We start from the raw sequence: 12002 nt of genomic DNA, 5'->3' as shown, positions 1-12002 counted from the left end.
CAAAAAAGGATATAGATGACCCAAAATAAATATAAAATAATAAAGAATGATTTGAATGAATCCCGTAATTAAAAACAAACCAATAACTTAATTAAGAACTAAGCTATGTTTGGGAAAATGGCTTACGCTTTAGGAGGAGACAGAAGCATGTGTAAGAAGGTTCCACTTGTTCATGTTATATTCCACTATTCTGGATGATGGCAAATTGGCAATGCAAAAGGGCGTTTTTGTATATATTCCTTCATCTCTGACCTTCAAATCAAATTAAAGTATATGATACAAACTAAAATATATTTTAACTACCTGTTTTTTGAGTGAATAATAATTTCAAACATTGAGAGGTTTACATTCTGACATTTAGAAGGAAAGTGGTTGATCTTTAATGGAAATCCTTTTCAAAAAATATATAAATTTAGTTACCGCCTTTTTTTCTTCTCACAATAATAACATGAAAACGTTAGGAAAACATCAATGTTTAGAAAACTTTTTAGGTTATTTTCCCTTAAGAGCTATGTTGAAAACATCATGTCTTACGACAAGAAATGCAGGGCATAGGAAAAAAGTATATATATCAAGAAAACTGATAGATATTTTTATAGGAAAATTAGGTGAAGTTATAAAAAAAGTAAAACATAATGTGATGAAGAAGAGACTAAGAATATATACGGAATAATGATATAGATACTAATATGCTTGAATTGTTGGACATGTTCTTATGCTTCATCCCTTTATATGTTGTCATACGATGCTTCACCTTACTGAGACTTTTGTTCGATCTGCTAAAAAGATCTGATGATCATATCGCAATCTAGAACGTATATTTCAAAAGTTAAATTTTATCAACATTCACAAATAAAACGAATTCAAATATATTTTCTATTTTTATCAGGAAAAAATGAATTAAGGTAAGTGAAAAAAACCCAATACACTTTATCTTACTTATTGAAATCTTATAACTTGTAATGATTTGCTCATAAAAATCTTATATAGTTAGTAAATTGATTTTAATGATCGTGTAACACGAACTAATTTTACATAATCCAAATGGGGGGGGGGGGTATCGAAACAACAAATATCACTTATAATCCAAAATTAAGTAAAAACAAAACATGGTTCGATATCTTTGTACTTGCGAGCATTGTACTTGCGATTGTTTGACCGCAAAACGCGATCGCTAAAATAAAAAAGGTCCATATAAAATGCAAAACGTGTTACATTTACGAAAGAACCCTATGAAACTGTGTTTAAGAGACACGTGTCCCGGATATGATAGGGGTATAATAGAGAAATACAAAAAGTAGCGTTTGGCGATTGGCGATTGGTGATTGGTGAAAGCGAATCCTTAAGAATCTAGTAATACTGACAGAGGTCACTCAGACAGCTATTTATTTGCTAATTTTCTGCTAAATATCAGAATTAGAGATAAGTGTTTCTTCTTCTTGCTCTGTCGTCACTAACTAGGTCACCGCCAAGTAGCAGCAAATAGAGCGAGAGAGAGAGAGAGAGCGACGGCGAGAGATATGAATAATGTAGTGGAGATTGTGGAGGAGGAGGAGGAGGATGAGAAGGAGTGTGAGGATTGGTGCTTCATCTGCAAAGATGGTGGAAACCTAATACTCTGTGATTTCAAGTGAGTCTCTCCCTCTCTTTCTCACTTAGTTAAACTCTGATGAAAGAAAACATAATGCTCCTGCTTCGGTAGAGGATTAGTGATTAATGTTTGTTCTTTGCATGTTCTTGATTTCTGATGATGAAGGGTGTTTTAGTCTTTGTTGGGTTTTGCTTATATTATAACGAGGATTTGTCAATTTCAATGTAGGTTTGTATATTATATAATGAGTGGGAAAACATGTGTATTGTCTCATTGGTTCTTTTTATATAGATTTGTTTGTCTAAGTGGAAACAGAAATTAAACTTTGTGTTCTTCACTACGAAAGTTCTTCTTTTTCAATCAAGTTACTTTTGTTTACTCAAATTGATGATTAGGGGATTTTGTTTGGAGGTAGTAATTTATGCCAAAAGTATTCATTTCCTTTTAACAGAGAAATTGTGTATTATTGTGTAGTTAAATGTATAAAGGTGTTTCCTTTTTCTTTAGGCCATTGATTAGGAGCTTAGGTAAGGTAGCAAATTGACTTTTTTCCATCTACTAAATTTCAGTAGATTGTTAATGTATGATTTGCATGAAATTTCACACTTACAATTATGAAAGATTGTCAAGATGAATATTAAAAGTATTGTCACTTGTGATATCTAGTCTACTTTAAATATATGCATCTACTCATTGTGCTTGCTTATTTCAGGGACTGTCCAAAAGTTTATCATGAAAGTTGCGTTGAAAAGGGTAGCACAGCAAGCAAGAATGGAGACTCGTATATCTGTAGTAAGTGCTAAAAGTTTCTCTATATATATATATTTTATATGTTCATTGCAATATTATTATCATTTTGAAGTAGCTTGCTTCCTTTGAATTGTGACTTAGCTTCTCAGCGGTCTCCTCTTAATTAGTTTGAATGGGTTTTATATCTGAAAGTGAGAAATTGGAGGACGATATAGTTTATGGATTACTTGATGATTTTTCTGGTTCTTTTAAAGCCTTTAACCGCTATGTAAGATATCCCATGTCTCTGTATATAAAGGTTTATATTTGCAGTCATAAGGGCTAATGTTAAATTGTAAAATTTTCAAATTTCAGTGTGGCACAGTTGCTACTTGTGTAAGAAGACACCAAAGCTATGCTGCCTTTGTTGCTCACATGCTGTATGTGAAGGCTGTGTTACTCATGCTGAGTTTACTCAACTTAAAGAGAATAAAGGGTTATGCAATCAATGCCAGGAGTATGTCTTTGCTTTAGAAGAAATTCAAGAATATGATGCTGCTGGGGTATGTTTCAAACTGCCATAACCATATCAATATAATGTCCTATTATTTCCTTTTTGCCCAATTTTGGTTGTCATCTGTTGCAAATAACTAAGGTGTTTACTATTTAGGATCTGTAAAATATGTGTTAAAAGGGATTTATTGCCATACGAAACAAAAATGAGCACGAATTTGAAAGAATCTGAGTGTAACAACTCAAGAAATTTCAATTAGAAGGCTCTGTGTAGGCTCCCCCTAGGAAAAGATAGATGAATCTACCACACATTTGGTATGTCTTTAGCGAATTGAATGAAATATATGCATAATTGTCGACGTGCTTTGCTTTACAAATTGTAAAACTATTGCATGCTTTCTTTTTATTTTAATGCACCAGGACTTTCCTAGTTAAGGGAGTTGAGTTGACACTTAAAATGTTATTTTCTCTCCTTAACATTCCTCTATTGGTTGGCAGGATAAGCTTGACTTGACAGATAGGAATACATTTGAGTGTCTGTTTCTTGAGTATTGGGAAATTGTTAAAAAACAAGAAGATCTAACTTTTGGCGAGGTCCGCAATGTCTGCGCTTCAAAGCCACGAAAGAAAGGTGTCAAGTCAAAGTACAAAGATGATCCCAAATTTTCGCTTGGTGATGTCCACACTTCAAAGTCACGAAAGAAAGGCGACAAGCTGAAGTACAAAGATGATCCCAAATTTCCGCTTGGTGATGTCCACACTTCAAAGTCAGGAAAGAAAGGCGTCAAGCTGAAGATCAAAGATGATCCCAAATTTTCCCTATCGGACCATGGGGTAGAGGATGCAGTTGATTATAAAACGGTGGGCAAGAAAAAGAGAATGGAGTTTATCAGATGGGGTTCAAAGCCCCTCATTGATTTCCTAACGTCCATAGGGGAAGACACCAGAGACGCAATGTCACAACATAGTGTGGAGTCAGTTATCCGCAGGTACATTCGTGAGAAAAACCTGCTTGACCGTGAAAAGAAGAAGAAAGTTCATTGTGATGAGAAGCTGTACTCTATCTTCAGGAAAAAGTCTGTAAATCAGAAAAGGATTTATACACTTTTAAATACTCACCTGAAAGAAAACCTTGATCAGGTGGAGTATTTCACACCTTTGGAACCTGGCTTCAGTCAAAAGAAAGAAAAGCGATTCAGTGAAAAGAATGATGAGGTTTTGATGCCGTGCAAGAAGCAAAAAACAGAAAGTTCAGATGAGGAAATTTGTGAGAAGGAAGTGCAACCTGAAATGCAAGCAACTGGTTTCGCCACGATCAATGCAGATAATATAAAGCTTGTTTATCTACGTAAGAGCTTAGTCGTAGAGTTGTTGAAGCAGAATGAAAGATTTGTGGACAAAGTGGTGGGAAGCTTTGTGAAAGTGAAGAATAACCCTAGGGACCTTATGGCGTACCAGATCTTGCAGGTTACAGGTAACCAAGACTTCCGGTTATTAGTGTTTCTTTCTATCTTCTAGATTTTTAGATAATTTGGACAGTTTATTAGACATTGTGATAGTGTCAAATTGCCATATCTTATCTCTGAATTTCTCTGATCCATGTCATGATCACTGCATCAGAATCACTGTCACACCTGATATTTTTTCCTTTCTTGTAGGCATTAAAACTGCTGATGACCAGAGTGAGGGAGTGCTTCTTCATGTTGCTGGTATGGCAAGTGGTATTAGCATTTCCAAGTTGGATGATTCTGACATAAGCGAGGTGAATCATGTCTTAATTTATCTTTTACCATTTTATTTCCGTCAATTAGTTTTGCTCTCGTCTGCATTTTGGGAATTTTTTTTTGACAAATCTGCTGCAAGTACTGAGAAAGTATCTTTGTAATATTCCTCCTAGGTGACTAATTACTATTGTTTGTTTCTATATGGTTCTTATATGTGTTTGGCTGTTCAAAAACTTTCTAAAAGCTAAAATCTCCACTTTTACACATTCCTTTTCAGGAAGAGATTAAAGATTTGAAGCAAAAAGTGATGAATGGCCTTCTGAGACAGCCAACTGTTGTAAGTTCTTAAAGCAAACTGTATCTCACAAGATTTGGTTCTCTGTTTAGAAAATATTACCTTCATTAACATGACAATCCTCTGGTAAGACAGAGAGGTAGTCAAATCATTTGGCATTTGCATTCTTAAACCCAAATCATGATCCTGTCTTTCAGGAGCTAAAACTCACCAATGGTTTTTTTAATCTGACAGGTGGAGATGGAGCAGAAGGCTAAGGCTCTCCATGTTGATATAACAAAACATGTGAGTATCTCTGAAAACACATAAGCTAAATAAGATAAGGTTACACACTCTGTGTTTTGGTAAAAAAGATAGAAACACTTTTTTTTTCTTGAATCTCACACTTTGTTTCTTGTGTAAATATCTTGAAAAAACCAGTGGATTGCAAGGCAGCTTATCATTCTGCAGAAACGCATCAACCGTGCTAATGAGAAAGGATGGAGAAGAGAATATCCTTTTTAAGTTTCAATAAAAAGCGCACACATTTTCATATGATTTGACATGATTACATTTGAAACACCTTAACTCTTTCCGATTACATTAGAGGAGTATCTAGAGCAGAGAGAACTTCTGGAAAAAACTTCAGAGCAGGAGAGGTTACTAAAAGAAACTCCAAGAATCATCGAAGACTCGATCGAGATAAAACAAGAACCATCTGTCAGCGGTTTGTCTCATGAGGCGGTGATAGAGATCGATTAACCAAAGAGCATCTTCACAAGGAAGAAGGTTGATGTTGTTGTACATCTTACTTAACGATTTTTGGGCCTGGAATATTAGAACTTAAGAAACTCGGCTAAATATTTCTTTTGGAACTTACTAAGCTTTTGCAGAAACTGGAAGCTAACTTGTTTTGTATGATGGTCATGCCATATATGTAGCATCAAAGTGACATGGTATGTTTCATGTTCATGTATGTATATGCCTAATGCCAAACTTTGAAAACCCTCTTTTTCCTTAATTTATTTTCTTATAAAATCACATTGACTTGGTATCCAAGTTCCCGACGTGATTTTCTTCTCACGTCTTCTTCACTCGGACCTTTGTCATCTTCATCACCGGCGTTTTCTCCGTCACCGTCATATCCTTTTCAAGCATCGGCGTTTTTCTCTAGTCGGTAAGTTTCTGTGGTTATAGTTTGCAAACAATGGAATGGATTGTGGTTGAGATTATTAATAAAATTAAGGTGATTTGAACTCGTAAACTGCTTTTTCATAAATCATAAACATGCACTAGAAGAATTCATTAGCTTTTGATACAAATAGATAAAACAAAAAAATAGTGCAGATCAAGTGTTCGATAAAATGTCTAAGTGAATTTTTGAAATATGGTTTTAGGTTTTCATACAAAACTTTTTGTTATTTTTTTTTTGCTTGTGCTACAAGTTTCAAGTGGGTTGATGCTATGATATTCCTCTAAAAGCTCATGTTTCGTCTGATTATCCCAGAGCTCAGTTCCTTTGATTTCAATCACTGTTTTTGAATCTCTCACAATTTCAATTTTAGGAGGATTTTAGCGATTTGCCAAAAAGATGCAGTTGTTTCTCAAGGACATAGTTCCCGCGGCGCAGAACAACATAAACACACGTTTCATCATACTAGACAAAGCCAAATCGCCGGCGGCAAACGGGAAGAATTGTATCGCCTTGGCGGCGGATGAAACGGCTGCGGTTCACATACAGCTGTGGGGAGATGAGTGTGATGCTTTCGAGGCGGGAGACATCGTGAAGCTCACCAATGGGATATTCTCATACGTGCGGAACAGTGGACTTATTCTCAGAGCTGGAAAACGTGGGAAGATGGAGAAGATGGGAGAGTTCACGGTTGCGTTTGTCGAAACGCCAAACATTAGTGAGATACAATGGAATCCTGATCCTGAGAATCCCAAACGCTATATACAGAGCGGCGTCGTTTCTGCTTATTCCCGTATCTTCCCTCCTTTGCCTTGATTAAGATTTGTATACACATTCTAAGTCATGGTCATGAATGGATGCAGATTTTTTATTCAGTTTTTAGATTATCTTTTTCTTAGTTTTCTAGATTCCCTATTTGTAGGACAACTAAAGATCTTAAAACTTTGAATGGATAAACAAGAAATTTTCCTATATTTAGAAAACCCACTTTTCTAAAAACTTGATTGGTGATTCAATGAGCTTTTGAAAAACAAAAACCAAAAACTCTTTTAAAATCTAGAATTTATCATTCTTTTTAAGATACGAGATATTATATAGATCACAAGTATAAAGCTCATTTGTTGTATTTTTATTTGTTAAAAAAATATATTTTTTAAACGATAACTTTATTTAGTTAGGTATTATATTATAGTATTCATTAAGGCTAATTGCCTAATTCAATAAGATTTTCTAGGGTTTGTTCTATTTCTCTATTTAATTTATTAGTCTCTGCCTCTACATTTAATTGTTACAATTCTTCTGTGAGCTAGGGGGTTTGAGTAAGAAGATATGGACAAGATAAGTGGGTTTTCTGATGATGAATTGCTCGTGAAGATCTTATCGTTTCTTCCAACAAAAGATGCGGTAAGCACGAGTACTTTGTCGAAGCGATGGAAGTTTCTTTGGATGCGGGTGCCAAAACTTGAGTACGATGAAAAGAGCATTTATCCTAAAGAATTTTACTGTCAATATATGTTCATAGAGGGGGTTGACAGAAGAAAAAGAATTATAGCGTCGGGAAAAAGCCAGAGGATGCGGCGTTTTATTGACAGGAATCTGCCATTACATATCTCTCCGCTCGTAGAGAGCTTTCGTCTCGTGCTTTTCACTGAGGTATTTCAACCTCAAGATATCAAACTGTGGGTTGAAATTGCAATTTCTCGATGTGTTGAGGAGCTAAGCGTTACTTTTACTCGTTTCAAGGGAAAACCTAATGCATTACTGCCGAGTAGCTTGTATACTTGCAAATCACTTGTGACATTGAAACTAAAAAAGAACATTCTCGTGGATGTTCCTCATGTTTTTTGCCTCCCTTCCTTGAAAACTTTGCACCTTGAACGTGTGACATACGCAGATGAAGAATCTCTTCAACGGCTTTTAACCAATTGCTCTGTTTTGGAAGATCTGGTTGTGGAACGACACCAAGGTGACAATGTGAGAAAGTTTTCCGTTATCATCCCGACATTGCTTAGTTTATCCTTTACGGTTTGGTCTGGATGTTCTTCTGATGGGTATATGATAGATACTCCTTCTTTGAAGTATTTCAAATATAAACATTTAAGTAAGAGTACATGTTTGATAGTGAAGAATATGCCTAAGCTGGAGGAGGCACAAATCTTCACTGCTGGTCACAATATCAAGAAGCTTCTCCAATCTCTCACATCTGTCAAGCTTCTTTCATTGTTGGTAGCAGAAGACAACACTGCAGAGACTGTATATGGTGATGATGTTGTCTTTAATAAGCTTGAGCATCTGAATTTTGGTATACGAAACACATTTTGGTCCAAGTTACTATTCTGGTTGCTCAATGCTTCTCCCAAACTAAGAGACTTCAAGTTCAGTGTAAGTTTCTCCTTCAGTAAACAATATTAATTTTGGTCTAATTCACAGTATTGTTTGATCTAACTCTCATTTTTTTTTTTTAAATCCAAGGATCAATATTCAAGGGTAACTATGGATACACTGGTTTGGTGGAACCAACTGAGTAGTGTTCCTCAATGTTTGTTGTCGAGTCTACAAACTTTCGAGTGGTCAGGTGATTTCTTTTTATCCGTACAAGGGAAAGATGTTGCGAAATATATCTTGAGAAATTCTTGCTTCTTGAAGACTGCAACAATCACGCTCGGACCAGGGTTGGATCCACAAAAGCATCTTGACTTGGAGTTGGAGACGGAGATAAGACTTTCTTCCCCTAGTTCACCCACATGCAACCTCGTATTCAATCAACACTGGGACTGGGGATGGGAATTTTGGATTTGATCTACTAAAGTTTTTGTTGCATTTGATTTAGATGATTTTATCGAGGAATTACATATTTAACTAAATGTTCAAGTTGCTAATCAAAAATGATGAGAAAACGAGCCTTAAAAATTAGCCGACCTGTTGTTATTGGCTAATTAAACTACTATGATAAGAGCAGCAAAGAAAGAGAAGAAATAATCATTAAAAAAAAACACACACTTTCAGGTACCTATTCCCCTGTTATTTATTTCATCAAGAAACATTAACCAAAAAAAGAAATCAAGATCATGATTTAGTAGCATAATCACTTCACCACACAGATCTTGATAACCGAAGCAGCTCCAATACGGTGCAGAGCCACCACAGCATCACCATGGTTACACAGTCCTTTCTCTGTCGCTGACTTCAAAGCAGACTCAATAATCTCCTCTGTAGATTCACTATCAGTTGCTTTTGCAGATCCTTCACCCAAAACCGGAATCAGACCTCTATATATCAAACTATGCCTCGCCGGTGACTCATCGCTGCAACTCCAGTTAAAGGTATCGCTGGTGAAAACTGGAACAACCACTGATAGAATTGGAACAGCTGGTCTATACTTAGCCACCAGTTTAGCTGTTGTACCTCCTCGGGTCAACACGATGATGAGTTTGGCTTTGGCTTTGTTTGCAGTTCGTACAGCTGATGATGCAAGACTCTCAAGTGTGCTCATTGGAAGCGGAGTTGCTCTAATCATTTCCTTGAAGATTGTGTTGTAGTCAAGCGATGATTCCGCCTCGATGCAGATTTTAGCCATTGTTTTCACTGCTATTTCCGGGTAAGCTCCTGCAGCACTTTCTCCGCTGAGCATCACACAGTCAGTGCCATCGAGAACTGCGTTTGCTACATCTGTGGCTTCAGCTCGTGTTGGCCGTGGTGATTTGATCATAGACTCGAGCATTTGAGTGGCTGTGACCACTGGTTTACCCGCAAGGTTACACTTGTAGATCATCATCTTTTGAGCCAAGAAAATCTTCTCTATCGGAATCTCCATCCCGAGATCACCACGGGCAACCATGAATGCATCGGTTTCACGCAAGATCTCATCGAAATTCAGCACTCCTTCTTGGTTCTCAACCTTAAGAAAAAGAAATTCAAATCAGAATCACACCTTCAAACAACTTTAGCCAAAAATGAAAAATATGCGTCGGTTTACCTTCGACATCAACATTATACTCTTAGAATGTGATCCAAGTACTTTCCGGACATTAACAAGATCTGAACCTTTGCGAACAAACGAAAGAGCAATCATATCGATGTTGTTTGGAACACCCCATTTAAGAATATCTTCTACATCCTTTTCAGTCAATGTGGGGAGATCAACAACAACACCGGGAAGATTCACATTCTTTCTTTCACCTAGCATCGCTGTATTTTCACATCGACATATAACAGTCCCAGACTTTGGATCACATGACACGACAGCAAGACTTATGCTTCCATCTGCACATAGAATGGTATTTCCGGGCTTCACATCCACTGGGAGCTTTTTGTAGCTCATGGAAATCGTTTTCTCATCACCCTTGATGTCATAATCAGTGGTAATTGTGATCTCCTGACCTTCTTTTAGTTGTATAGGGTTCCCATCTTTCAAGAAACCGGTACGAATCTCAGGCCCCTGTGATGTAACACTCATATTATTTACTGAAATGGTTCTAACACAGACATAGACTCCAATTATAATGTTTCGCTAAGTAACACATAAGATCTATCAGTTGCTAGTTTGAGCCAACGTCATCAATAAACATCTGCTTCTGAGACCATCAACAATAATAAGCAAAATGAAAACACTAAATGCCTAATGTAGCAAACAAAGACACTCTATTGGAATTTCTTTCCCTTCTCATAAAATAACTTTCTTGCTCTCTACTGAAATTTCACAATTGAAAGGCTGAAGCTTTTATGGAGTTAAAAAATCAAACTTGAAGATTTCAAAATTCAACTACAAAGTGTAAACACTCTTCAGCAAAATCACAAGGGAGAAACACAATCTAGATCCTAGTCCATAAGAAAGATTAACACAATTCACGTTTAAACACTTCTAGAAAAACAAGTCAAGAACAAAATCCATAAGAAAAGAAGAGAATGATAAACCTTTGTATCAAGCATAACAGCAGCGAGAATGCCAGTATTCTGCATAGCCGTGCGGAGATTTTCAAGAGTCTCCTGATGGTACTCATGGCTTCCATGAGAGAAATTGAATCGAGCAACATTCATGCCGGCTTTGAGAAGCTTCTCAATCATGGTCACAGACCGAGACGCAGGACCTAAAGTACAAACGATCTTAGTCTTAGGAGTCCTCCCATCATTAGGTAGCTCCTTCAATATCCCTTCTATGTCTATGTTTGACATTTTCGTAAATCTCCAAAAATAGCCGAATCAGTCAGACTCCTGCTATGAACAAATTGAAACATCATACCCATCAATCAAAATCTCCGATACAAGAATCGAAAAAGCTAAGATCATGATCCATCCTAACAGAGAAGAGACAAAACCCACAAAAAAAAAGCAGAGACTTTACATCGATTCAAGCGATCACAACTAAGTCCACCAAAGTAGCGAAAAAGACGGGATTTTTAGATTCGACGAGTGAAATGAATGTTTACCAGTGATCATTTTCGATTTAAAGGTTGGATCTAACGAATTTGGAAACAGAGATACTGAAGGAAGAAGAGATGATCGGAGAGAATTAGATTTTACCTGAAAACGCAGCTTCTGTGGTTTTTAGTTTGGAGTGTGAAAGCCGCCGGAGACTCAAAATGTTAAAACGAAGAGAGTTTATAACGGCGTACAATAATAGCCACGTGGAATTAATTAAACTCAGAGCAGCATTAACGGTGATATCTTAGAGATATCTTAGGATTAAAATTGATTAAAAATAATTATACCAACAAAATTAATCTAAGATTTGTATCTTAGTTAGGATGTTTTTGTTAGCTTAAGATGTTGATACGTGTCACTGTGTAACAGGTTAAAAAAACAATCAAAAGGAGAATTTTTTTCTTCTGTATGTTTTAAATTTTTTTTTTTCTGTATGTCCTTAGAGCAGAATTTTTTTCTTCTGTAACAGGTTCAAAAAAAAGATGTTGATAAATTGTATCTCATGTATGTTTTAATTTTTTTAATTTACAACTATTATTAAATTTTCTATAATTATAA

The 12002-nt window shown here is 36.2% G+C and overlaps 4 protein-coding genes across 7 annotated transcripts; 3 read left to right on the top strand and 1 right to left on the bottom strand.

Annotated features, from left to right (window-relative positions):
* Positions 1-1377: 1377 nt before the first annotated feature.
* On the top strand, positions 1378-5865 carry LOC9302643 (uncharacterized protein At5g08430). 3 transcript variants are annotated; one of them, XM_021014079.1, is made up of 10 exons: positions 1392-1630; positions 2304-2383; positions 2696-2883; positions 3332-3539; positions 3615-4307; positions 4492-4595; positions 4835-4894; positions 5087-5137; positions 5273-5343; positions 5434-5865. In XM_021014079.1, the coding sequence occupies exons 1-10, from the start codon at positions 1521-1523 to the stop codon at positions 5591-5593; spliced, it is 1725 nt and encodes a 574-aa protein (XP_020869738.1). In that variant the 5' UTR covers positions 1392-1520; the 3' UTR covers positions 5594-5865. The 3 variants fall into 3 exon arrangements, with proteins under 3 accessions (XP_020869726.1, XP_020869738.1, XP_020869730.1); XM_021014071.1 differs by having other exon boundaries at positions 3332-4307; positions 5434-5620; positions 5725-5865; XM_021014067.1 differs by having other exon boundaries at positions 1378-1630; positions 3332-4307; positions 5434-5838.
* A 50-nt stretch (positions 5866-5915) lies between these two features.
* LOC9300938 (SOSS complex subunit B homolog) lies at positions 5916-6997 on the top strand. Its single transcript, XM_002866524.2, has 2 exons — positions 5916-6008; positions 6397-6997. Exon 2 carries the CDS (start codon positions 6423-6425, stop codon positions 6837-6839), a length of 417 nt encoding a protein of 138 aa, XP_002866570.1. The 5' UTR covers positions 5916-6008; positions 6397-6422; the 3' UTR covers positions 6840-6997.
* Positions 6998-7261: 264 nt separating this feature from the next.
* LOC110225161 (putative FBD-associated F-box protein At5g56410) lies at positions 7262-8870 on the top strand. The gene is made up of 2 exons (XM_021014142.1): positions 7262-8405; positions 8496-8870. Exons 1-2 carry the CDS (start codon positions 7353-7355, stop codon positions 8820-8822), a joined length of 1380 nt encoding a protein of 459 aa, XP_020869801.1. The 5' UTR covers positions 7262-7352; the 3' UTR covers positions 8823-8870.
* A 56-nt stretch (positions 8871-8926) lies between these two features.
* On the bottom strand, positions 8927-11644 carry LOC9300937 (pyruvate kinase, cytosolic isozyme). 2 transcript variants are annotated; one of them, XM_002864816.2, is made up of 4 exons: positions 11544-11644; positions 10938-11234; positions 10000-10461; positions 8927-9921 (listed from the first exon to the last, which is right to left on the bottom strand). In XM_002864816.2, exons 2-4 carry the CDS (start codon positions 11193-11195, stop codon positions 9109-9111), a joined length of 1533 nt encoding a protein of 510 aa, XP_002864862.1. In that variant the 5' UTR covers positions 11196-11234; positions 11544-11644; the 3' UTR covers positions 8927-9108. The 2 variants fall into 2 exon arrangements, with proteins under 2 accessions (XP_002864862.1, XP_020869785.1); XM_021014126.1 differs by having other exon boundaries at positions 10938-11237; positions 11544-11615.
* Between the last annotated feature and the right edge of the window lie 358 nt (positions 11645-12002).

The sequence above is a fragment of the Arabidopsis lyrata genome (assembly GCF_000004255.2).
Source record: "Arabidopsis lyrata subsp. lyrata unplaced genomic scaffold ARALYscaffold_8, whole genome shotgun sequence".
Taxonomy (NCBI): Eukaryota; Viridiplantae; Streptophyta; class Magnoliopsida; order Brassicales; family Brassicaceae; genus Arabidopsis; species Arabidopsis lyrata.
The sequence above is the reverse complement of the archived record's forward strand: the minus strand, read 5'-3'. Positions and strand labels throughout refer to the sequence as shown.

What these genes read in the sequence shown, in the direction of transcription:
- LOC9302643 (XM_021014071.1), top strand. Translation starts at nt 1,521, where the DNA reads ATGAATAATGTAGTGGAGATTGTGGAGGAGGAGGAGGAGGATGAGAAG. An exon ending in CCAGATCTTGCAGGTTACAG is followed by an intron (nt 4,308 to 4,491) that starts GTAACCAAGACT and finishes CCTTTCTTGTAG; the next exon opens with GCATTAAAACTGCTGATGAC. An exon ending in TTCTGAGACAGCCAACTGTT is followed by an intron (nt 4,895 to 5,086) that starts GTAAGTTCTTAA and finishes TTAATCTGACAG; the next exon opens with GTGGAGATGGAGCAGAAGGC.
- LOC9300938 (XM_002866524.2), top strand. Translation starts at nt 6,423, where the DNA reads ATGCAGTTGTTTCTCAAGGACATAGTTCCCGCGGCGCAGAACAACATA.
- LOC110225161 (XM_021014142.1), top strand. Translation starts at nt 7,353, where the DNA reads ATGGACAAGATAAGTGGGTTTTCTGATGATGAATTGCTCGTGAAGATC. An exon ending in TAAGAGACTTCAAGTTCAGT is followed by an intron (nt 8,406 to 8,495) that starts GTAAGTTTCTCC and finishes TTTAAATCCAAG; the next exon opens with GATCAATATTCAAGGGTAAC.
- LOC9300937 (XM_002864816.2), bottom strand. Translation starts at nt 11,195, where the DNA reads ATGTCAAACATAGACATAGAAGGGATATTGAAGGAGCTACCTAATGAT. An exon ending in CTGTTATGCTTGATACAAAG is followed by an intron (nt 10,462 to 10,937) that starts GTTTATCATTCT and finishes GTTACATCACAG; the next exon opens with GGGCCTGAGATTCGTACCGG. An exon ending in GTATAATGTTGATGTCGAAG is followed by an intron (nt 9,922 to 9,999) that starts GTAAACCGACGC and finishes CTTTTTCTTAAG; the next exon opens with GTTGAGAACCAAGAAGGAGT.